Source organism: Leptinotarsa decemlineata, unplaced genomic scaffold (genome assembly GCF_025532065.1).
Source record: "Leptinotarsa decemlineata unplaced genomic scaffold, Ldec_3_MD MMD2_tig00026314_RagTag_RagTag, whole genome shotgun sequence".
Lineage (NCBI taxonomy): Eukaryota > Metazoa > Arthropoda > Insecta > Coleoptera > Chrysomelidae > Leptinotarsa > Leptinotarsa decemlineata.
Genome location: NW_027412684.1, coordinates 11139938 through 11165501, shown reverse-complemented (window position 1 = coordinate 11165501; position 25564 = coordinate 11139938). Strand labels below are relative to the sequence as shown.

Here is a 25564-nt window from a genome sequence, read left to right as displayed (position 1 = left end):
GTCAACCAACGATTAAGACACACAGAGAAGAAGAATGAAAACAGATTTTCAAAAGGGTTTGCTGAATGTTTACGTTAATGGTGATTTAATCAATTGAATAATTCAGGAACACTATTAGCTGGATAGTAAGTATAGTATGTATCCTTTTTTAAACTGTCTCTTATAAAATTTTGGGAGAGCTAGAAAATATCTTTAGTAGTACGACAAAGAAGTCCCAACAAGCACCTAAAACCAAGCTATACCAAAATATAATCCAATACATACTTATAATGCTAATTTTTTTCATTGTTGTGGGTACTTAGTGTTTCAACTAGTTGTTTTTGATTTATTTACCTTCCCACTGTCTGAACATTTCTGAAAGTCACATTGCAAAAAAAATTACATTATCAATTTATTTTCCACAACAAAATGATTACAATATAAAAATTAGTTTCTCAAACTGAATGGTCGATGCTTTTCAAACCGTGTCCATTATTCTCAAATCCTATTTGAAACACTACCACAAATGGCACTTCCTCCCATAATGTTTTCCTGTATTGGTCTCTCATATTGTGAAGGTTGGTTTGGTAGTTTTTAATCAGTCAAAACTCAGTTGTTATGTAAAATTAATTTGTCAGAATAAAACGTCATTCTGTTTATGTACATCAATCTAATCTTCACAAACAGAAAAACCAGTTTCGCAACTGTAGAACATTGGCAATGAAGTTATTCACTAGTATAAATGGTAAGTTTTGACACTTACAAACCACAAAGAATAGATGATGAACACTCAATATGTAGTCAAATCGAAACTTTAACATGAGAAGGATGCTGTAATATACACATAGGTTTTTCGGGTGCAGTGTATGAGAAATATTGATTGAGGTTAAACAAACTGGCCATGTCAGTGTTATTATAGATAGCCGGACTGCACTCGGAGCGCTAATTAATGCATGAATATTGTGAATAAATCATAGAAGTGACAGACAAGCATAGTTTGTTTTTTACTGGATAATTATTCAGTTAAATGGCTCACGCTTTTTCTAAAAATGTTATCTATGCTGATAACAAATCTTGAGTCACTCACTCTTTTCAGAAACTACTTACTGGAGAAAAAATAAAAATTACAAATTGGTAGTACATTACTTACTATGTGGATGAATTATTATTTATTTATTTATTCCAGGTAACAGCATAAAATGGCTCTACCCGCAAACTACAAACAAGTAGCCATGCAAATGCCAAGCCCACAAGCTTCAAATCGTAAGACATTCTTTTTTTATTGAGTAATGAAAACTAAATCAATTTATAAATCTCCAAGGTTCCAGTTTCCAGTAGTATTCAAGTATAGAGTATAAAATAGTTGAGATGTTTTCTAGAAAGCTTTTGATCGCATGTGTATATTATTCATAAGGCCGTTTTTATGACTTTTTATATAAGCATCTGAAAGAAATTATTTAATTAAAAGCATGATATTATTTTTATATATCTTGTATTTAAGTAAGCCTCATATATTACGATATTTCCAAAAAAAAATTATTTTTCAGTTGCACTACAAAAACTTTTTTGGGTTTTCACTTGAAAAAAAAAAAAAAAGAAAAAATCAACAATTATCGATGAATACTTGTTCTGTATTAGAAAAAATGTTTAGATTATTTACAGATTATGTTATGGGTCAGGTTTGTTGCCAACTGTCAAATATTCTAAAAAAAAATATGAAGAATTTCAGATTGGAAGTGTTTTTTCTAAATGCATTTTTTTGAAATATGTGGGAAAACATCAAACTTGTTTTCAAACCACTTGACATCAAACTACATGTTCGACAGAAACGTCACAGTTAACGTCATGAAACGCAAAGAGTGAATAATGAACAATCATCCCAAAAACATGCTGGTATACAGACAAGTTTAAAACCGAACATGGTATGGAAGCTGGAATATACTGTGCGAGAAGAAATCTTCATTTCAGTTCCTCTGTCGGTCAGTCTTCCAGGCTCAAGTGTATGCAATGTTGTGCAAAAAACATTAATGTGTGGCCTCAACAAAATGAGCAGATCCATATTTTCTAGACATCCCGGCTACACTTGGGTCACTGATGAACCCAAAGGAGACATTGGGACAGACATGGAAATGCCAAGTAACTAATCGTTCACAGTTTTTTCATTGAGGAAGTAATAGGAGAGAAATTCTACCAATAATGGTGCCACTCAAACAGCTGACTGCTGATCAGAATAATTGATTGTAAAACATAGGTTATGTTTGTGAGTTTGTGAAAGTAATGTTTTTTGTGTGTTTATTATAGAAATAGGAAACTGATAAATGAGTCAAATAAATTACTTTCACCCATTGGAAGCACAAGAAACCACAACAATATGTGAAAACAGCTGACAGGACTGGCTTAGTTTCAATATGTCCAATAGATGGCATATCTGGAACTTCCTTATAGTATAATGTAAATTCCGCTAGTGTACATTTTTTATTATGACTTATATAATTGAAAGAATACGAAGTCTACTACCAAGTAAAAAGCCAAAAAGGTTTTTTCCTAATGTCCTCTTTTAAAGGAGCACAAATTACAGACCAGCGAACAGTATCGTAAAAATGTATGACATTAGTAGATTTTCACATAGAACATTAATAGTGAGGTTAGAAATATCAATATAGAATAATTGTCCAGCTGTCACACATATCATCAATTCAAAATTAGTGCGATGAAAAGAATGATCTTTTTTTTTTGGTAAAATATAGGTAATTTGAAGACATAACTCAGACATCCTGAACTGTGTTTTAATTTTTTAATGTTCAGGAATTAAAAAATGTAGGCAATATCACTACATTTTTTAAAACGTGGATGTTTTTAACTTCATATATTTGTTCTATGGAATTATATAAAAATCAATAGTATCATTCAAAATATTTGGAGATATCTGTAATATTCTTGTAGATTAGAGCTCATTGCTTCGTTTGTGTTTGTTGTTCAGATTTGCTGTCAGCAGCCGCTCCCATGACTTTCAACATTTTGAAAGGTAACTGCAAATTTCCTTTTAAATAAACACTTCATTTCATTAACATTTCCACCGAAGTCCCATCAGTCATTTCATTGACAAATTCCTTTAACAAAGCATGAGGATATCACCTTCATTAGTTTTAATGACCTCGATAATTGATTTGCGCAGTAATAGACACAAATAACTCAAGATTTTGATAATGGAAATTGTTTCGCTTCAATAGAATATTTGCTTGTAGTCAGAACTACTTTGAAATTTAAAAAATACTTTGTATATCTGGTTGCGCTTCTAGATTTCCGTATGTTTGGGCTCTGTATGGTGACTGCAAATCTCAGCAGTAAACAAGCTCAATAAGATAGAAGAAGCTGCTTCATTCTGAAATAACAAAGGCTCTGAATAGCAACGATAGAAGTTCTGTTAAATCTCTAATCTCTAAACATACTTGGGGCATATGAGGGTCTCACTTGAAATGTAACTCACTTGAATACAGAGAAATGTATCTCACCTGAATACCCAGAAATTTTGATGTGTTGTAGGCTGACCATATCTTGTGCTTACCTGTTATATAGTTGAGTAAAAACGGGGTTCATTCATTCAAATATTTTACTTAAAATCTTCTAAACTTATATCATTGTGGTTTTTATGCGAAATGTAGATCATTCCATATTGTAATAGAACTAATCTAAATCAACACAATCTTTGTGTTGATGAAGGACATTATCTTTCACTGATGAGGGGCCAAATAGCCCGAAACCGGTCTGCAAATGTGCCCCTGCCAATAATTGAAAATCAATTCCGACAGTTGTATCGCAAAAAGCATATATAGAAATTACTTATGTGAAGAATGCAGACACCTGTTGGATATAATCTAACGCCCGTCGTGGTATTAGCCAGGGTAGTAGTTGTTTTCGAATAGGTGTACAGTGTACACTTACAGTGTATGTAAGCGAAGTCTGGCTTGAACGAATTGTTCCTTTAGATGATTAGAATTCAGACAACAATTTGTCAGTTGCAGATCTGGGTCAAAAGTCGCTGTATAATTTTAATTGGACCGGGAATGTGGCAACATGTTCACTGGATTTTAACCAAGCATGGCTACCTCTTTTGAGAAAAAAATTGAGCTGTGAAAATTTCACAAACGTGAAATTCTGCCATCGAGTATCAAACAATTTAATTGATAACAAGTCAGCATCATCTGAACCGTACAACTGACTGTCTCTGGACACAAGTCAGCATCATCTGAACCGTTTACTGTAAAGCCACCTGACAATTAATAGTAATAATAATAATGATAGTATTTATTGCCCAGCAGATTGTATAATCCCCTCACAGAGCAGTTTTAAATAACAAAAGGAAAAGGAAAAAAAATGCCACTACAAAAATAGATAACTTCAAGTACAGTGGAAGAAAAACAAGTGAAATATCACAAGTTTTGTATTACATGCTGCTTAATTTGCTTCAAGTTATCCCAGAATAAATCACAAGAGTTACAAATTTTGTTGAAATTATTTCACATTGTGATGATGTGTGGTTTCATGAGGACAATAGTTTTTGGTCGGGAATTGTATAACGTTAAATTGTTTCTGCCTGTGACTTGTGGCACCCGTAAATTCAGATGACTTAAGTATATCAGAACAGTCAATAAAATTATTAACCAATTAATGGAGGCATGAAATAAACGCTGAACATCTTCTAAACTCCAAGCTTTCAAAGTTGAATCTATTAATCATCAACTGGTAATGTGTTCCCCGCTGTGCTTAATAGCTAAGCATGTATTGCGGTTGCGATCCCAATAATATGTGAAACTTAGCGAGGACTCCATATAGAAATATATAGTGGAACAATATTCTAACTTCTACCGAACATTAGAAAAATATTAAGTCTTCACGGCAACAATGTTAGTAAAATATATTTCTGCAATTGTGCACTATAAAAGGATACAGCCTAGATGCCTCTGAAAGTTTAAGACCAATCTTCCGACGAAAACTCGATTCAGAATCAAAAACTATTGTTTCGTTTATGATTGGTCGGATAGTCATTACATAATCCACTAGATTCGTTTGGGGCCTAAGACTCAAGATTTTCTACAAATGCTTCGATGTAGGAAGTCTGAGTTTGTGTAAAAAATTTTCCCAGTGGGTATTTCATCAAGAATAATACCTAGATATTTCAGCCCCATTACAAATGGAATAACCTGAAGACTGGGGAAAGTGGAGTTGAAACATCCAAATTCCTCTTCCTGGTTAAAAGATTATCGCAGTTTTGCTGGGGTATCACTACTCCAGTAGGCGAAAATGATAGTTCCCATTTATAAAAAAGATCCTTAATCCGCATTACCGAATTAAAAGCCAATTTTACTGCTGCAGTCGCCTTAAAAAATTGTGGAGAGAACTATCTGTAACAGACTCAACTGTTATCAGATCCTGACACCGAATCAGTATAGCTTTAGGAAAAAAATGTTTCAACAGAATTAGAAACTTATAACGCCACTGAAAATATCATGAAAAATATCGATAATGAGATTACTGTGGTCGGCTAAAATGTTGACCTTTTGAAGGCATTCGATCTAGTAAACTGTTACATACTACTGTATAAACTAAAAAACTGTGGCATCAAAGGAGTAGGCAATTAGCCATCTGTATCAACGAACACGGTAAACATTATTATTCAAGAGAAACTTATGTAGTACCGCAGGGATCGATATTGGGGTCAATTCTTTTTTCAATATATGCCAGTGATCTACCAAAAACCCTCAATCCTGGAGTAGTATACCAATTTGCAGATGATACATGAGTAATAACCCGTGGGCGAAATAATGCAGAGTTGTCGGAAATGGTAACAATGATTGCTCCCAAAATGGTGCCAAAAAATTCCTTGAAACTTAATGTAAATTGAACTGGCATGATGATGTTTAGTGAATCCAAAACATGTCATGAATCTATTTATGCTGAATCAGATCATAAATCTACTCCAATGGTAGATAACATAAAATTTCTAGGTGTTACGCTTGACCCATGTCTAATTTCTTGACTGAGGATAAATGTCGAAGAAAACGAAGATTGTAGGCTGACTAGTGGTTAGAGCATAGAAAAAAGTTTACTCACGTGAATCTTTTAAAAGAACTGGACAGAAACCGGATTGACCAATATAGTAAAACCATATATTGATAAAAAAAAAGATTTTCGATGTTCGTTGAGTGCTTAAGAAAGGGAACTGTCCAATATTTGTCGGCTCGAAGAAGTAACAAAGACATGAAATACAATGCGTAGACATTTTGTCCATAAATATGGCTGACAAGCATCTAGATTCTGTCTGTCTGGTCAGAAGTGTGTATGAGCTTTAAGCAATATATATATCGGTTCCTGAAAATGTTGTGAGACAAAGAATTCATTGGCACCTAATTAGCTTATCTTCGGTGGAAGCAAAATTGAACTTTTTGAGTTTGATACTATTTCTTGGCGGGAATATTTATTGGGATTGAATGTTTAAAGAACACAAGCGATAGATCAGGAGTGTCATTTTTATCTAATTCAAATCCTGACGTACCTACATACATATCAACTTTCTGGGTAATTCTATACAATGACAATGCAAAATCAAGTCATGAGTACATGTATGAGATTGAATAATTTGATAAAATTGGTTACTGGTTTATTTCTGTAACTATAAAAATATTCACTCAAGAGGTTTTCTAAATAAATATTTCTCAGTTCTTTCTAGACAAGGCGAGTTTTAATGACTACAAGGGAATATCATCCACAACTCAAGCATTTATCATTTCATTCATATTTCATAATTGCTTCATATAACTTCTTCATATAATAACCTGGAAGATGATGAAAATTAAATGATTTCACACAGGAAGTCAAGAATTGAGTACTAACTATCCTTCTGGTCTGCTTGGTAACAAGTTTTTCATAATAACCCAAACAGTTTGAAAGATTAAAAAAAATATCTATGTAAATACCTAAGTTTTTGAGTTTATTATTGTTCTGCATGGTTCAAGAATGAGTTTCCATCAAGATCGTTCTGTAGAGAGTTAGTTTCATCTATATTTATGTAGCAATCAATGACTATAATTATTTATGTTATTTCCTGAAATCCTAGGTTCGATTATCATTTTCTGAATCGTGTGAAAATTAGTAGTGAGATGTTTGTTCTTTTCGGTTCTAACTCAACCTGTTCATTCTTGACGAAATCATTGTTCTCTGGCTGTCCACTGTTTTTGCATGGGACAGTCGTATCACTGCACATTAAAAAAAACAATGTGTATGAAGCTGATAATTCCAATTCTTTTTTAGAGAGACTAAGAGCTTCTGGAGGATCAAGTTCCAGTACAACAGTAAGTTCTTATGATATGAAATCCTCTTCGTTTTCACAAAAAGATTGGCTCTAGTTATGTTATTCGGTACCAAAATGAATATAGAATTGTTATAATACCAAGTATAACAATAATAATGTGACGAATGAGCAAGTACTCTAATTTTTTTCCTTTTCATTCCAGAAAGAAACAAATCCTTTTATATCTACTCCAAATGGGCATCCAGGATTTATTCCACAGAAAATTGGTAAAAGTGCCACAGTAAGTACATGCTTTGGTTAGTTTATTTGTATTTTTTTGTTTTGATTCAGCAGAAAACATGCCGAAACTACAACCGATTTTGAAACCATGTTTGCGATGTTTTAGCCCCAATCAAACAAAACAGATGATTTTATTGAGAGCAGTTAAACTTCTAATTAATCAAATAAATACATCTATTAATACAAACATTTTTACAACTATCTGATATGAAGGGAAACATGTTAAATGTATAGAAATTCCTCTTTTGGTCAAAACAGAAGCCTGAATGTGAAAATATATATTTTATTAAGGTTTTAAAGCAAAACATGTACTGAAGTATTCATGTTGGTGTAATATTGTAAGCTACAAAAGATCGGAGTGAACAGAAATTTCGAAACAAGTGGAGGAGCACATATTGAATATGTGCACGGACCACATGACACCGAAGTACAACTTTAACACAAACTTCACGATCAAAATCATAAGCCGTGAAGAGTGGAAGACCATTAGTCACCCCGAAAACATGTTTGGAAAAAACACCTGGTATACAGACGGATCGAAGACCAAACATGGAACTGGAGCTGGAATATACTGAGTGTGTGTATGCTATCTTGCAGTGTGCAAGGCTTATTAAATTGAGACCTCAAAGAAATGAGCGGATCAATATTATTACAGACAGCAAGAGCGCACTAGGGGCTCTGACAAACCCGAAGGTGACATCAAAACTAGTCTGGGAATGTCATAAAGAACTGAGTGAACTTGTAAACAGGAACAAATTAATTTTATACTGGGTGCCAGGGCATTCAGGAATCACAGGTAATGATAATGCTGATGAATGCGCTAGACGCAGATCATCAACTTCATATATAGGTCCTGAACCAGCTCTGGGGGTACCAAAATTATTGGTACGAAACCAGATTAGGACACGGACTAATAAGAAGCAGTACTGGACAAAAGTACCTGGCAATAAATACAGTAGAACCTTCATTAGGGAACCGTCTGAGAAGAAAACTGAAGAACTACTTCAATATAGTATGGATCGGCTCAGAATAATTACAGGGTTACTAATCGGTCATTGTTCGCTTAGAGGACACCTGAATAAAATGGGGGTGTACAACGGAGACCTCAGCTGCAGATTATGTAACGAAGGGATAGAAACAGCTCTACACATCTTATGCGAATGTGAGGCACTGAATCACACGAGGCAGGCAATATATAGAGGTACGAAATTACTTCCAGAAGAATATGACGAACATCCAACACGGAACCTGTACAAACTAGAACAGGGAACGAGACGATGGGAGGATAAACGCAATAAGCCCAAGAGGCTGCAGTGTTTTCTGGAGACTTGGACTAAATGGACAAGTCAGACAGCTCCCAAGGTACAAAAAAATATTGTAAGCAATTGATAGAGTTTTGATATATATGATCTTTCACTATCTTTAAATATCTTAAAAAAACAACTAGTGTCCAAAATATTGGGAACGACTTGTCTGTGGTAGACTCCTAAAGAAAGGAAGAAGAAATTACACAAGAAATCAAGCTCTGAAATTGATAACATTTTAAAAACCTTGGTGATATAAATGGAAAAGTTGTCTTTGATTTGCATACCCAACTGTATTGCTAATATATTTGAATAAGCATACTTTTGAGGGTTGAACTGGTTGAATAAGGTTGTAACAGCCTTCCTCACAACTCACAGAAAAGACGCATTTGAGAACAAAGAAAGTTTGTCAGCGTTTTCACAGACCTAACTGTGGCATTTGATTCTGTAAACCATTCAGTTTCATCAAATAATTTAAATTTCTATGGAGTAAGAGGTGTCGGTCTGTACATAATGAAATTTTACCTTACTGAAAGATACCAAATTGTTGATATGGTTGATACTAGAAGTAATAAAAAGATATTATTTGGAGGAGTGTCACAAGGGTCAATGTTGGGGCCACTTCTGCCTCTGATTTATTCTAATGAGCTGTTCAGGCATTGGGTGCAGATGATGCAAGTTCAAGTGGAAAAAATTATAAAACAGGATACTTACATAATCTACAAAAGGATTTTGGACAAAGCTCGTCCATGGTTCTCATGTCAAATGACTTGATTCAGAATGAACAATAATCAGAAAACCTCACTTTTGAAATAAGTCTCTCCAATTGTGATAACAAAACATCTACTAAATATCTGGGAGTACAGATGGATTCCAACTTGAAATGGGTAGAACATAATAGTATGTGCAGTAAACTAAGTAAGTTAGTGTCATTCACTTTTTTACTATGTTCTAAAGTATGGCATAATTAATTGGAGCAATTGGATCTGCTTTGTGACATTGAAATTTATCCACCAAGAGAATTTTTTAATAAATATCTTCCAGTTTTTCATAAATACCTGCATTTGCAAGATTATTTGATTACTATGATATTTTATATATATATATATATATATATATATATATATATATATATATATATATATATATATATATATATATTTGTTTACTTTCAGTTGCATTGTATTTTTTTGACCTGAGCTCTTCAACTGTGTAAATTGTGAACTTCAATAAATTCAACTTCCATTTCTATATTATTGGCTTTTTGTGTACCGTAAATAATATTTTACATATGCGAAGCTTATTGGTAAATCATCTGAAAATGGAACTTTTTAAGAGGTGATGATCGACTGTATTGCCAAACAAGTATAGCTGAGGCACCAGTCAATCTAATAATAACACTGATCTTCAAATATGACTTAACCTCTGAAGGAAGCACCAAACTCATACGAAGGTTCGAAATAGATGAACACTTCAATCTAGCAGATCACTATTATGATCTTCATGCAGTCATTGTTCACTGTGGTTCTGGCGTTCAATCTAGTCATTATTACGCATTGGTCAAAGATGAAATGGACTGGTTTAAGTTTGATGATAGTCGTGTCAGTAAGTGTTCTGGCGATGTTTTGAATTTATTGGAGCCTCTGGAGACACCCTACATTTTGTTTTATGAAAGAGAGGACATTGGCAGGTTTTTTCGGGTTTTCCTGCAGCTCAAAAAGCAAATGTGCCACTGGAATCAATGAAGTCGCCCTGGAGTGCCAATTAATTTTTGATGTTGTTTTATAATTTGATGATTTGTATTTTGGAAGTGTTATTACACCCTTATTTATTAATAGGACAATTGAACATTTTGACCAAATCAGGTGGGTAATTCCATTGTTTTCAATTTATTGCAATGGCGAAGATGGAGGTCATCAAAATGGTATCATTTGAAAATTTGATTTATTTTCAATCTTGATTTGTATAAATGTGATTTGATATTCTGATTGCACTTTATTTTTTATTTTTTTTTTAGAAGAGTGAGGCAAAAACTCCAAAACCGCCCAAAGCGCCAGAGAAGCCCCTAATGCCATACATGAGGTATAGCAGAAAAGTATGGGATGCTGTGAAGGCCCAAAATGCGGATTTGAAGTTGTGGGAAATAGGAAAAATCATCGGACAGATGTGGAGAGATCTTCCTGAGGAAGAGAAAAATGAATTTGTCGAAGAATATGAGCTCGAAAAGGTGAGTCTAGAGAAATAGATTTTTCAACATCAAAAGTGAAGGGAATGTTCAAAGGAACATAAAAAAAATATTTAATGGATATTTGTCTATGAATGCTTTCAATTTCAGGTAGAATATGAGAAGACGTTAAAGACATACCATAGTTCTCCTGCATATCTGGCGTTCATGGCTGCTAAAAACAAAGGAAAATCAAGTATGTTTTCATTGACAACAAGTAATATTGAAACAAAAAAAGCTTCGGTATTTATAAATTTTCTCTCGTCTATTGTGCCAATATTCGAAACTAGAAATTTATTTGAACTTCATATAACAGGGAATAATGTTGCAAAGATAGTCTAAACGGTTAATCTAAAAACACAGTCTTGCATGAATAGTTGATAAAGATGGAAGGTGAAGTATTAAGAAATATGAAGAAACTGGTACTTGTTATTTACTATGAGTCAATTGGACTCGTTAACTCCAGTAGAACACATGATTACAAAAAAGATAAGATCTATCAAAATAAGCTACAACATTTTCCATATAAACTGAAAAGGTGGAGTTCATCTTGAGTACCAGGAGTGCACAGAGATGGTCTTCCACTCAACCTTTGGACAAGCGAAACAAAAGATCACAGACAACTAATCAAAATTGAGGTAAACTATAGAATTTCATAAATTTAAATCAATGTTTTCGAAAAGAGGGTAGTTTCATATTCTCAAAATCTTTTTTTTTGGAAAGAAAGTTTTTGGCTTTCTACTACTCCATCTTGATACAAAAAAATGTGGGAATCTTTCAAAGAAAGGAAGAAAGTAATCAATTTGAAAATGAGTAACTCTATACATGGATGTATAGATCATGCAAAGAAGCAACTTTCAGACACAAACTGAAAAAAAGCCTTCCTGAAACAGCTAGTTTCATATAAACATTAAATTACATGAAAGAAAAAAATTATTTCGAAACAAATACTTTTACATGAACACTGAATTATACAGAAGATACTTTTCTCTACTCAGTTTGTATTCCAAACATTCGTTATGGAATGAAATTCAGATATCATTCATAGAAGTTCTACTTTAAATGGATGGTAATAAATTGCACCTACATGGAACACTGTCATCCTCACTGGTATACATCGATGTTTCGCCATAAGACTATTGCCTTAGGGCTCGTCAGTACCAAATTGGATAATATTATAGAAAATACACACAATTCATTCATGAATTACGATTTTTAATGTCACGGAATAAGTTTGATCTACTTATGTCATTGATGACATCGTAATGACATTCATTCACCTATTTGATTAAATCCTAGCCAAGAGGAATCTTTTTGAATCTCAGGGGTCAGTTAAATATGTAAGCTACTTCCCCAGAAACAGATTCCGTATCTCAGATTGGATTCTATAAATACAAAACATGATTCAAACAGATTACAGTTTGAAGAGCACTGAATTTTTCATTAATGTTCTTACTGAAAAAGTTATTTCAGCTACACAAGGTACTGATGGGGAAACCCATGAAAGGCAAACAAGTGCCGCTGCGAAACAACAAGCTGCAGCAGACAGACGGATCGAGATTCAACCTGCTGAAGACGAAGACGGTAAGACATATTCGTATTTTGTTAGATTGTAAAGGTAAACAACTTCAAGATCATTTATTTTTCTCTTAGACCAAGACGATGGCTATTCCGTTAAGCACGTAGCATATGCCAGATATTTGAGAAACCACAGGTTAATAAATGACATATTTTCGGAGACTGTAGTACCAGACGTCAGATCTGTCGTGACTACAGCCCGAATGCAAGTTCTCAAAAGACAAGTTCAATCATTAACGATGCATCAAAAAAAGCTCGAAGCTGAACTGCAACAGATCGAAGAAAAGTTTGAAGCAAAAAAAAGGAAATTTGTCGAGAGCAGCGAACAATTTCAAGAAGAGTTAAAAAAGGTATGATTCAATGTATTTTATCGAGATATAAAACTTAGAATTGACTATAAATAATGTTTGTCTTTTTTCCTAAAAATAACTGGCAACTCAACAACACAGAACTGACCGTCTCTGCATTTTAGCATTGTAAGCCTGCTGTGGATGATGAGACATTCCAAAAGATGGTTGAAAAACAGTACGAAGCTCTGAAGAAAGATAAAAATAAAGGACAAGAAGACATTAAACCTAAAACTGAGGATAACGAAATGGAAAATCCTGCTTCAGCGCAGGAATCAAATCAAGCACACCCAGAGGTATTTAGAAAAGACATCTTTTTCAAGTTTTGCTTTTGTGTTTGTAGCTCTGAATATGCTATGTCTAACTCTCATTCACATCGAAATTTGTATTCCATTGTGGAGGATTCCAGATCCTACATCTTGATCACTCATTCAAAGTTAGCATATTTATTGCTGTTTACCTGGCACTTGTTATTCTTGTATTCACTTGTGTGTAATTGTGTGTACTTTTTCTGTTGCAAATACAGCCGATTATTCTGCAATACATACAGGTAAAATACCTCTTGCTTCATTGACATTATTCCAGTATTTCAGTTTTGATACTTGGTATTTTATGAAATGAAAAAAAATCGGCTTTATGTTTATTGTCGTAAATTTCAGTTGAGCATGGAAAAATTTATTTTCAAGATTCGAGCTATACTGATCAGAATGTAATGGATTTGCTCAATTCTCATGATAATAGTTGTTACAAAATATGTTACAGTTTACTCCTATATATTTGTTTTTATGTCGCCAGTTCTACAAAATGAAGTAATCGTTTTTGTAATCATACAAGTAAGACGAAGTTCAAGAATGTTTCAATTATATAAACTCTAGATACGTTTATTATTTTTGTTGTTCCAATATTTGTTCTTGAAGCTCTAAGAAGAGAAACTTGTACTCGAGTTTGAAATAATGTAAAAGGTTTGAATGATTTTTGGCTGTAAAAACTTTTGGCGACTTGGGAATTTCAAACTGTTCTACATATTACAAAACAAGAATTATGAAAATCCCACTAAATTAATGAAAAATAAACTTACTTTTCTAATGGTTGTCTGGATAGTAAAACGAGAATAGAAAAAGCTCATGGGAAACATGTAAATTTACAACTTGGTATTAGGTACTACCTGGATAAAAATGAGACTTTCATGTGGAAAAATGTATGGCAGGATAAACCAATTTGCAATGCGATGTTTCGTTCATTAGATGTAATCGTCAACTTAATATTTTCAATACGGACCTCTAGATTTTTCCATTGATTTTTGTAGCCGCTGTCATAACAAATTCAGCTATGCATTACAGTACATGTGTTTCTCGAAGTTTTTCTCGTCATCACTGTATGGTCATACAATTCTCGGTCAGAGCTACCTCATAAAAGTAAGGACTAATATTTTTTGGCTCTAGAACTCAAGGCTATACATCAACTCCACATATCAGAAGAACATGTAATATACCAAGTAACAAACAGATAATAAATAATGTCAATTGTTTCTTAAACACGTATTCGCTCTTGCAATGATATTCGGAGTTATAGCCATGCAAGCCTTCCTTATTGTTTCTTTCAATTCGTCAAGGGCCAAGTCAGGTGAACGTGGTGGCCATTTAATAGGACCATTGTTTCCTATTCATTATCCTGGCATAGTTGTATTAAGAAAATACTGATATTTTCTCAGAATATTCGAAGGCAAATCTTTCAACAACTAGAGTCTCCGACAAGAATTCCAAATATAATTTTTTGGACTTGATATAACACTATGATGTGCAATCTCTCTCAAAGATAGTTTTTGTTCTCAATTCGAATCGAATCTGAATCAAATAAATATTACTTTATTAGTACTGAGAAATCTGAGAATGTCTTCTTAACATACCTAAAACGCTAATATCTTCTACATTTTTGAGACTACACAAATACTGAACAACAAATATGAAACAGTATTGAAAGTTTCTCTGCCTTTCAATATCATTCGCAATGGAGGTATTAGAGCCGAAAATCAAAATTGGGCAATTCTAGTTTGTGGAGAATATTTCAAAAACAACTACTGATATTCTCGATCTGAAAAGAGATTATGCTAGTTTCCTAAAATAGGAAACTCTCCTCCAATTTAATAGACCTTGTAGGTCTTACCATTTCCGAGGCCTGTGTATTGTATAATATCATTCTAAAAAGTACATTTTTTCCTTCTTCTATCATAACCGAAATATGAAATGAAATGCTTTATTCAAAATAGGATACATCCTAATATACAACAATGATAATAATGTTAACATTAATATACATATAAACACAATAATAGAAAAAAAGATATACTGATATTCGTTAATAACTAGTCTTACTTACGATAATTGAAAATACAAAAAAAAAAATAATACATAATAATTCGGTATCATCTTAATGGTTTAATAGATTTCTTTTGAACAGAAAAAGACCGTTAGAAGACTTTACATTTTCAGGTAGACTGTTATACTCAATAAATCCTTTAAAAATTAATGTTTTAGTGTTGAACGTTTTTGTTTGATTATTCACATACAAATTATTTCTCATTCTAATATATACTGATGGATTTGCTTATTAAAAATAACAAATTTGTCAAAATATGAAGGTAGAAGTAATAAAGTAGAATGTAAATATAAATCATCGTTAAATATGCAAGCCTAATTTCTATAGATAACCATTCTAAAGTATTCAACATTAAAGATATATGGGTACTCCTGTCACATCTCAAAATAATCCTCATTGCGCGATTCTGTAGTTTTTGTAGTGTTCTCATTTTATTTGAATCACCTGTGTATAGATAGAAATAGTATGCAATTAAATTTTTGCCACTGAGTATATTGTTAACAACGAAAACCATGACGTACATCGTGCATTCAACACAATAATGCATCAGTATTCAATAATTAAATCAGAGGCAATGGGTATTCAAGCTCCAAATAAACTGTGGATCCACTCACACATGTCCAACAGAACTCTCACAGTACAGATTGATAGTAAGTTATCTAGGGGTGGCATTGGCAAGGTGGCGTCATAGGGCCGTTGCTTTTTTTGCTTTATGTGAATGATTTGTCCATTCATCAAGCAGGGAAGTACCAGTGGCATAGAAATAAATACAGTTTGTCAAATCTAGGAAGAAACTTGAGAAATATTTCTCTCTCACTGTTTTCTAACAAACGTACGCGCGACCATAACGGAATTCAGAATGCTCTTCTTACATTTGACAAGCTGTACCTCGAAATCAGCATTGTTCTCAGGTCTGGAACTTGACTAAAAATTATCATCCAATAACCACATAGATGCTATTGGCAAAAAACTGAAAAAATTATATTTCCCATAATCTCAAATCAAATTTCCATAGGCCATATCTAATTATTTTATATTATGCACTGGTATAGAGCACCATCAGCTGCCACATCATTTTATGAGGAAAGTCCAGAAAAACTTCTGGAGTCTTCACAATACTGAGAAAGTTTATCAAAATGATATTTGATTTGGGCTACAGAGAATTGTGTAGGAACACATTTACTGATAACAGTAATATAACATTTAAATCCACCTGTTTATATAAATCAGTGACCTTACGTCATAGCGAAAAACTAAACAAAAACAGTGCGTACCTCAAATGCAATACCAAAAATAAAAATGACTTCCACTTTCGTCTCATACTCAGATCACAATACAAAACGTCAAACTTATTTAACTTGTTATCTGAAAACACCAAATTTTTACAAATTCCATCGAGGAGCATTTTATACCTTATGATATGATATGATTATATCGAAAACCGGGCTAATTTTTACTTTATGTATGTAGCATGTGTATAGCTTTTAATATGCATTCAATGCTAAATAGCAGATGCAAAATGGGGATTTACTCGAGCGTCATTGAGACATATTAGGTTGCAAAGCTTAGATGATAAGAAGAAAAAAATGTTATATAATATATACCTTTTCATCGGTGGGGGAAGCGGCTAAAGATTTTTAAATATGTAAAAAAATACTGTTGCATGGACATACTCGAGCGCATCAGATATTGATAGCATCAATGTCCTACGTATTTTTAATAATGTTGGTATGTTAATCTGATCGTTTGCATGATGTGGGTGGTTGTACGTAAGGGTTGAAAGTGAAAAGAAAAAAAATTTAAACGAGCGCGTCAGATTTTCTAAGGCGGTGTTAAGTGCAACAAAAAAAAGCTCTCATTCAATAATCTGACGATTTCGATCTGACGCAAACTCTCGGCCATTATTATAATGTGCAAAAAAAATTCGCCATTTTGAAATACTCAAGCTCGTCAGATTAGGATATATATGGTTCATCTTTATGTTTTAGACGTGCTGTCTCATAATCTGACGATTATCCAGAGGGATTCGCTTAATCTTACAAAAACAATATTTTTTTTATTTTTTTCAAATCATTGAACTTAATTAATTGAAAAGCAATGCTCAAAAAATTTCAATTTTTTATAATCAATTGATTAATTGATGAGGAAAAGAGAAATGAAACTTTCTATGTTTTTAACCACTTTTATTTGTAACTAACGTTACTGCAGTTTCGTCCTATAAGGACATTTTCAAACTTAAATATTGTATAAATTTGAAAATGTCCTTATATTTTGTGTAAGTTTGAAAATGTCCTTATAGGACGAAACTGCAGTAACGTTAGTTACAAATGAAAGTGGTAAAAAACAGAAAGTTTAATTTCTCTTTCCTTCATTATGATTTCCTCCCACGTAGTAACAGCTAAATCCATCAATTAATTGATTAATTAATCATCATCTTCATCACGAACGAGTCTCTGTGATCAGCTGTGATGGCGTCATGGCAACAGAATTCAGAGTGAGTAAGGAGTGAGAGAGTAATAGATAGAGAAAAAGTGAATAGAGAATAGAGGAATAGAAACTCGGAGAGGGAAATATAGTTATCGCACAGCTGCATGCATTAAACTTTATCGACGAATTTTTGTTATTTCGGCTTGCGGAAATCGTCAGATTATCGTTATCCTTGAATTCCTTCCTTCAAAATAAAAACATTAGCTTCGCTCGAGAATGTCGAAATGACGTTAGTTTTTTTACAACTTTGCTGCCCTCCCCTTTCTTTACGTCACTCTCAAATTGTCAGATTACTGGAATATACACTTTTTACCAGGTAATTAACTCACCCTACCTTAATCTGACGCGCTCGAGAATTTCTGATGATCAATTTTTGTTTACTAATCTGATCCTTTATCTCTCACAGGCGGCCTTATAAATGGGGCTCATAGGTACAAGGTATCCCCCTGTATATTAATCTGCCGCGCTTTAGTAAATCCCGAAATCCCCGCTTGGGCTCCCCTATCAATAATACGTTTCAACCTCTATATTTGAATCCGACTATTGTTAATGTGTCTGCACCTTTTTGACATATCTCATGTTCTAAAAACAGTAGCTTTATGTCAAGTCTCGTTAAAATGGAGGTTATTCTGTTTTTAAATAAATAAATGAGAATATAAATTAAACAAAAGTTTGTATCGTAAATTATATTGCTATAAGGAAATAAATATTTCGAAATAAAATCTCGAAATATTCATCTTTTCCATATTTCTTTCATCATCGTTAGCCAATGGAACAAGACCCTCCGGAAAAAGTAGAACCGGAGCCTCTACAGAGCTCCCCCATACCAACCACCAACGGACAAGACATCAAACCTCACCCCGATCAACATTCTGGCGCTTCCCACTACCACCCACACAACGAGCATCCCCCCGCAACCTCGCACCCCCACGAACCTTCTCACAGCACTCCTGTTCATCCGCACGGTGTGCCGCAGCATCAGGCGCCTGTCGCCCATCCTCCAGGTCCTGGATTGCCTTCGGGCGCCGGTAATTTACCAGGTACCGTCTCGGGTCACGGTCCAGTGCCGCCTCACGTCCAGCCGGGGCAAGGAACAGCTCATCCGCCAACTGCCCACGCTCATCAGAATCCCATGATGCCTCCCGGTCAGGTGCCGCAGTACCAGCAGCAGTATCCTCCTCAAGGTAAGGCTATGTCTTATGTGAAGAGCGATCAGAAACGTAAAAAATTAATTTGTGAAACAAAGCAACAAAATATCATATTATACGAGGTGTGTTCAGAAAATAACGAAATTTTTAAATTTCACGGGTGTGGAAAGTCCGATTGTAGATTTTTTTATTATGTTGGTATATGTGCTCCTGAAGTATGTATAAATTTTCAGCTTCATTCATTGTTTACTTTATCTATGACCACGATTAAGGTTAGACGTGTTTTTGAAAGCTTGACGATTTTCATTTGTTGAAACAAATGGATCCCAGAATTTGTATCAAATTTTGCGGAAAAAATGAAACAAAATGTCAGACAGTGTGTGAAATGTTCACAAAGACCTATAGGGAGTTTGCTTTGACTGAAACAAGATTTACTAGTGGTATAAGCGTTTACAAGATGGCCGTGAAGAGATTGAAGAGGACGAACCTTTCATAATCTAGAAACAGCTTTTTATATATGGCCCAATAAGGTGAATAATTCTAGGCTAGATTCAACAGCCTGAAAAGAGCCTATTTACTCCCTAATTTACCAGTAAAAGCAGGTAAAAAAGTCTATAAATCAATGATAATAATAATAATGATACTTATTCTAGAGGGTTAGGATAGATTAGGTCCAAAGTGAGTGGGTCTATTCGACCCTACACTGCAACCCGCAAGGGTTTATTGTTGCTCACACCTATTCACACTTGACCAAATAAACCCAGCTTCTTAACGAAACCGCTCAGTTTGTATGGTGAGGGGTCTTTCAGGTCAGATGGTGAGAGTACGGCTCTAAAAACCTGATTAGGTCCCCAGCGGGGCAGGCACAAAGTATGTGCTCTGCTGTTTCATCATTTTCCAAACAGAGGCGACACACACTTCTTCCTACAGTCCTACAGTTCCTACAGACCTATTGATTTTTGTATGAGGTTGGTTTCTTCCAATCTCTCCGCACACCATTCAATGGCGTAAATTTCCGTTTGAAATACAGTTGCATAGGTTCCTAGGCAGGTTGATATCTCTGTCCTGGGTCTGCGACTGAAGACACCAGAACCGAAAGGTGTTTTTGATCCATCTGTGAACCAACAACTATCTGCTCGTCATATTTCATTCTTCAAGAGGATCCAGTCCTCTCTCTTCGGGAACAAGTAGAGAGTTCGTAGTTGACAGTGTATAGAGTCAGAGGTCATTTCCAGAATGCTGTGCCTTCCAGTGTCAACCAACAGTCTGTTGCACTCTGCATTAAATTGATTTGTGCAATTGGCAATGTGTACAAGTCTATATGCAGTCCATCTAGCCTCTCTCTTCAGAAAAATGTGGAGAGGAGGTAGATCTAGAAGGATATCCATTACCGCTAACGGTGTGGTACTGATGGCCAGACAAGTCTGTCTCTGTAAGCCAGAGAGCTTCGCCTACGCCGTTTTCTATTTCTATTCTAGAGGGACTAAACATGATTATCTCCTCTCTCCAAAAAATAGGTTTCTTTGGTAACCAGTAAATAATCCATCTCTCTCATTTTCTCAAAACATCTTGCCCAGTAAACATTACATAGTTATAACTTCAAGGAACAAGATTGTAAAGTGTTTTCAGGTATATGCAATAATTTAACTATGATTCCTTTCGAGTTACTACCTCCCATTTTTATCACTCAGAAATGAATAGTCAATTTGTTATATCTCTTAAATCATTATTCAACTCAGTTCCTTGACTCCGACAAGTTCAACAATAGAAAAATCTTTCTCGGATACCTCCTGAAGGTAACTACTTCAAATCAACCATAATGATGCATCCAGCAGCCGTTTTCTCAATTTCTTAAAGAATCATATTCTTTAAAAATGATCTATTGAATCATACCTCAAACGTCTTCGATTTCTCTCAGATTACATCCGCACTTCAAAATCATTCTGATGTCAAATAAGATAACGAAACAAAAATTTGAAGAAAAAAAAGAGACAAAATTTAGAGCTGTTTCTAAGGACTACCAAAGATTGCCTGTTTTACGTATTCGTTGACGTCACTGATAGTCTTGAATACTTTTGAAAATTGACTGAAAATTAACAGTGGTTTATGTTCGGCCATAGTATATATATATATATATATATATATATATATATATATATATATATATATATATATATATATATAAATTACCTGTTTCAAAACTTTCAAGCTCCTCAACTTCAACTATAAATTGTCTCATTCACTTGCCTACCCCATTTAGTTATTTTTCTATTTGCTATCCAGTTCCGAATACCCAGTCAGTCCCCTTACCAGCTCGGCCGCCTCATCCCGGTTACGGCGCTTATCCACCCCAACAGCAAGGTTACCCCCCTCACCCTCAAGGATATCCGTCACCGGCTTCTGGACAGTATCCGCCCCATGGGTACTATCATCATCAGTATCCTCAGTATCCACCGCATGCCGGAAGAGGTCATCCGTACGGCCCTCACGGAGGTCCCACTTCGTCCGAAGGACCTCAAATGGCGGCCGACACAGGGGTACCACAACAGATGTACGGTAGTCCTGCCTCAATGGAATCGGATCGAAGTATGATGCCTGAAGATGGTCAGGAGGATGGGAAGAATGGTAAGTTACGATAATGATACTAACGCGTCTCTATCAATTTCATCAACAATTTCAAGTTCAATAAAATCCTATTTTATTTCTTTTTTTTTTTAAAATAAAAGGCAGTGTACAGTCTTCAGTCTTTAGCAAGCAATACTGAAAGCATTGTTATTCCGAGAATGGAATTGATTTGACTCAATGATCAGCTTGTTTGCTGACTGGGCAAAGATGTAGCAGTCAAGCTGCTGGAAAATAATTCCATGAAAATCATGATTTATTATATATATATATATATATATATATATATATATATATATATATATATATATATATATATATATATATACGAATAAAGTATGATGAGCTGTTTTCTCGGGTTTCGCTCCGTGTTCTGTGTATTTTCTCCCCATAAGGATTATTTTCACAACGTTTCGGCAAAGTCTCATTTGCCATCTTCTGGTGATGTCTGGTTTTTTCATTTTTTCAACTAGACTGATTAGTTCGAACTCTGTGTCTCAATTTATAGGGATGGATGTTTCCCTTTACCTGCGTTGCTGCCACTACCTGTGTTTGCTCGACTACCTGTTTTGGTCTTATTACCTGAGCTGCCTCTAATGTCTCTCCTACCGAGTTTTACTTCTGGGGTTGAGCGGTCTGATTGCTTGTGCGAAGCGATAAAACGGATCTCCATGTTGATGGTAATCTTTGCGCCTCATCCCTCTTGTTCATATTATTAGGTCGTTTTTCAATTTCGATAGCCTCTCTGAATGTTCGTGAGTAAAAGTTTTCGTTGCTTGCTAGCATTTTTGTGTTATCGAAATTGATGTTATGTCCTGTTTGAAGTACGTGTTGGAAGAGAGAAGACGTGGTGACTTTTCTCTTCACTGCTAGTTTGTGTTCATCTTTGCGAATGTTGATTCGTCTGTTGGTCTGGCCGATGTAACTCCTGTCACAATCATGGCATGGTACTTCATACACTCCTTGTGACTCCAGTGGTATCTGATCCTTGGGATTACGAAGCATGGACCTTATTGTCCGTTCTGGTACGAACGAAGTTGATATGTCGGTGAAGAATTCTGCTGATTTTATCTGTTGTTCCTGCAATATATGGTAGTGTGGTTGTTATGACCGGTGTATCTCGAGTTTTTTGTTGTTTCCGTGTGGTCTTGGCTATAAAAGCGGCTGCCAAGTCTTGATTGATGCAACTAATTTTCCTTCATTTTGAGTATTTCAATATTGAATTCTACAAAAAGGATTTGAAGCTTTATATCTTGTATTAATTATCTGCGAGCGCTTTCGACAGTTGGTAGTACTGTCATCATCTGGCACTCCTCAAACTGAAGAGTGCCAGATGATGACAGTACGATTGATTCGTCAAATCATAAGGAAATTAAAGTTGTGCCCATAATAGTGAGGTACTTTGATTATGAAAAGGGTATCCAAGTGAAATTACTTCAGTTGCGCGACTTACCTGGTGAAACATCAGAGCAGTTAAACGACTATGTGGTTAGTGCTTTGAATAACCAGAATTTACTTGACAAATGTATTGGATTGTCTGCTGATAATACAAATACAAATTTTGGCGGAATGAGAAGACAAGGGGTGAACAATCTATTTCACAAATTAAATGCTTCTCGTGGCAAACCCTTGGTTGGAATTGGATGTGTGGCACACATTTTCAACAACTGTGTACAAAATGCGACGGACCTCTTACCAATTGATGTCGAGGTTATTGCGGTTAAGATTTTTAAGCATTTCTATATTTTTACAGTCAGAGTAGATAAATTAAAACAGTTTGGCGATTTTGTTGGTGTCGAGTACAAAAAAATGTTATCATTTTCAAAAACTAGATTTTTGAGCCTAATGCCAGCCATTGAACGAATTATACATATGTTCGAACCCTTGAAAGCATATTTTTTATCTATTGACAATTGTCCAACAATTTTTAAACAGTTTTTCCAAAATCCAACCAGCGAAGCTTGGATGTGGTTTGTACACAACATTGCATCTCTCTTCCACAAAGTGATTTTAGATGTGGAAGGTGACAAAATATGCGCAACAGAAGCCGCTTTGCAGTATTTTGAACTCATAAATAAGCTTCAAAATCGCTTGAATGAGTTATTTTTGCCGCTTAAAGTGAGAGAGTCACTTTTGAAACTCGAAAATATGGATATGGACATCAGGACAATTTTATCACGCATATCAAGCAACTCTATTCAAATTGTGTAACTTATTTGCAGAACTGGAGTACAAATTTAAGTGAATTAAAGCTTTTTCGATGGGTTAACTTGAGAAACCAAGTTTATTGGCCTGAAATTTTAGCTTCATGTGAAGCTTTCAAGGATTACATAGGTCCGATATCGAATCAGGACGAATTGTTCGATGAAATTAGTCTGGAACGAATCAACATTACACAAGATAAAATTGCTGAATGGAATTCAAGAAATATTTGTGCTGAAGATCGATGGCTCGAACTGTTGCAAATAGAAAACGGGTTAAAAACGTTAAGATTTTATGCGAGTTTATTTTTTGTCTACCTGGGACCAGTGCGTCACTTGAAACGTTGTTCTCAAATATAAATAACTTTTGGAGTTCCGAAAAATCGCAGATGAAGTTATCTACTCTGGAATCCATCATGCAAGTCCACACAAAACTTCAATGAGACTTGTAGTGAAATGTTCCAGTTCTTAAAGGGTCAACACAAATTTTGAAGGCTATCCTTAGTTTCCAAAAATACGATTGGTACCAAAATGATTCAGATAGTCAAGCTGGCACGTCGAAAGAAAATTAAATTTTGCGTTTGTATATTGTATATATTTATAGGTACATATTTAATAAAAATACTTTGTTTTCTTGCTGCTGCATCTGTATACTTGTATACAATAAAAAATAAACCTTTATTTTACAAATCCTAAGTGTACTTTTTTTCTGTTCAAAAATTGTGGTCACCCTATGTATATAGCCTGATTTCAATCGCACCATTTGTTTTGACATGTCTATAAACCTTGTGTTTCTCAAGACGAATGAAGATATTATTATTATTATTATTTGAGTAGTAATTATAATCAGTTAGCATTATGATGATAAATTAATAATTTGTTTGATTATAATGTTTCTAAACATATTTTGAGTTATTGACCAATCCAGATCAATGAGTGTGTTATAATAATTTGCTAGTCGACACATGGTTGCAAGAGGAGCTTTAGTAGTTCTATGTAAAACAGGGATATTAAATGTAACAGAAGAGCGCATTCTCCTTGGAGGCACATTAAATCGCAGTAAAGAAAGTAACGTTGGTGAATTAGTTTTATTATTAATAATTTTGAACAAAAACATCAAAATGTGAGGCACCCTTCGATCTTGTTATGACTGACTCGAGGCTTGGAGATACCACTTTCGCCCTCACAATTAACGCATACATCACTGAAGATGTCTACTGCAGTAGCAGACGAAACGTTTTAGTATCACTAGTTCTCGACCAAACCCTACCAGTCCTGATATTTTTCTTTGTGATCGTCACTCTGGCACTGTAAACCTATATTCTTAAAGATGACATAAGGCATCTAAAAATGAGAAATCAAATTGACAGCTCTGGCAGAGCTGTCAATTTGATTTCTCATTTTGTATGTTTTCATACATACGTTTGTATGAGTTCATATATTATGTGATTCATTGGTGTATGATGATGAGAATGACAGTCTCCATTCGGAGGTGATTTTTGAAATAAATTTTTCTTTTGCAGATCACAAAAGTATAGTGAAGGAAGAAAAGTGATAGAAGAAACGAACTTCATGAACATTTTCATATATTTTGTAATTCATTGAGTTTTAAATTTTTTATTTATGAAATCAATTTGATTGAATTCAGAATTTAATCGAGGAATATGATTTAGAAAAATATATTTGATTATTAAAAGGTGTATCGATTGA

The 25564-nt window shown here is 34.4% G+C and overlaps 1 protein-coding gene across 8 annotated transcripts; it reads left to right on the top strand.

The window, feature by feature from the left end:
• Positions 1–25564, top strand: Bap111 (Brahma associated protein 111kD). 8 transcript variants are annotated; one of them, XM_074181762.1, is made up of 13 exons: positions 1–134; positions 1166–1242; positions 2960–3004; positions 7288–7328; positions 7491–7568; positions 10889–11098; positions 11207–11291; positions 12569–12679; positions 12749–13023; positions 13146–13316; positions 18650–19067; positions 21315–21656; positions 25378–25564. In XM_074181762.1, the coding sequence occupies exons 2-13, from the start codon at positions 1179–1181 to the stop codon at positions 25407–25409; spliced, it is 1872 nt and encodes a 623-aa protein (XP_074037863.1). In that variant the 5' UTR covers positions 1–134; positions 1166–1178; the 3' UTR covers positions 25410–25564. The 8 variants fall into 8 exon arrangements, with proteins under 8 accessions (XP_074037863.1, XP_074037860.1, XP_074037864.1 ...); XM_074181759.1 differs by having other exon boundaries at positions 12560–12679; XM_074181760.1 differs by having other exon boundaries at positions 7–125; positions 12560–12679.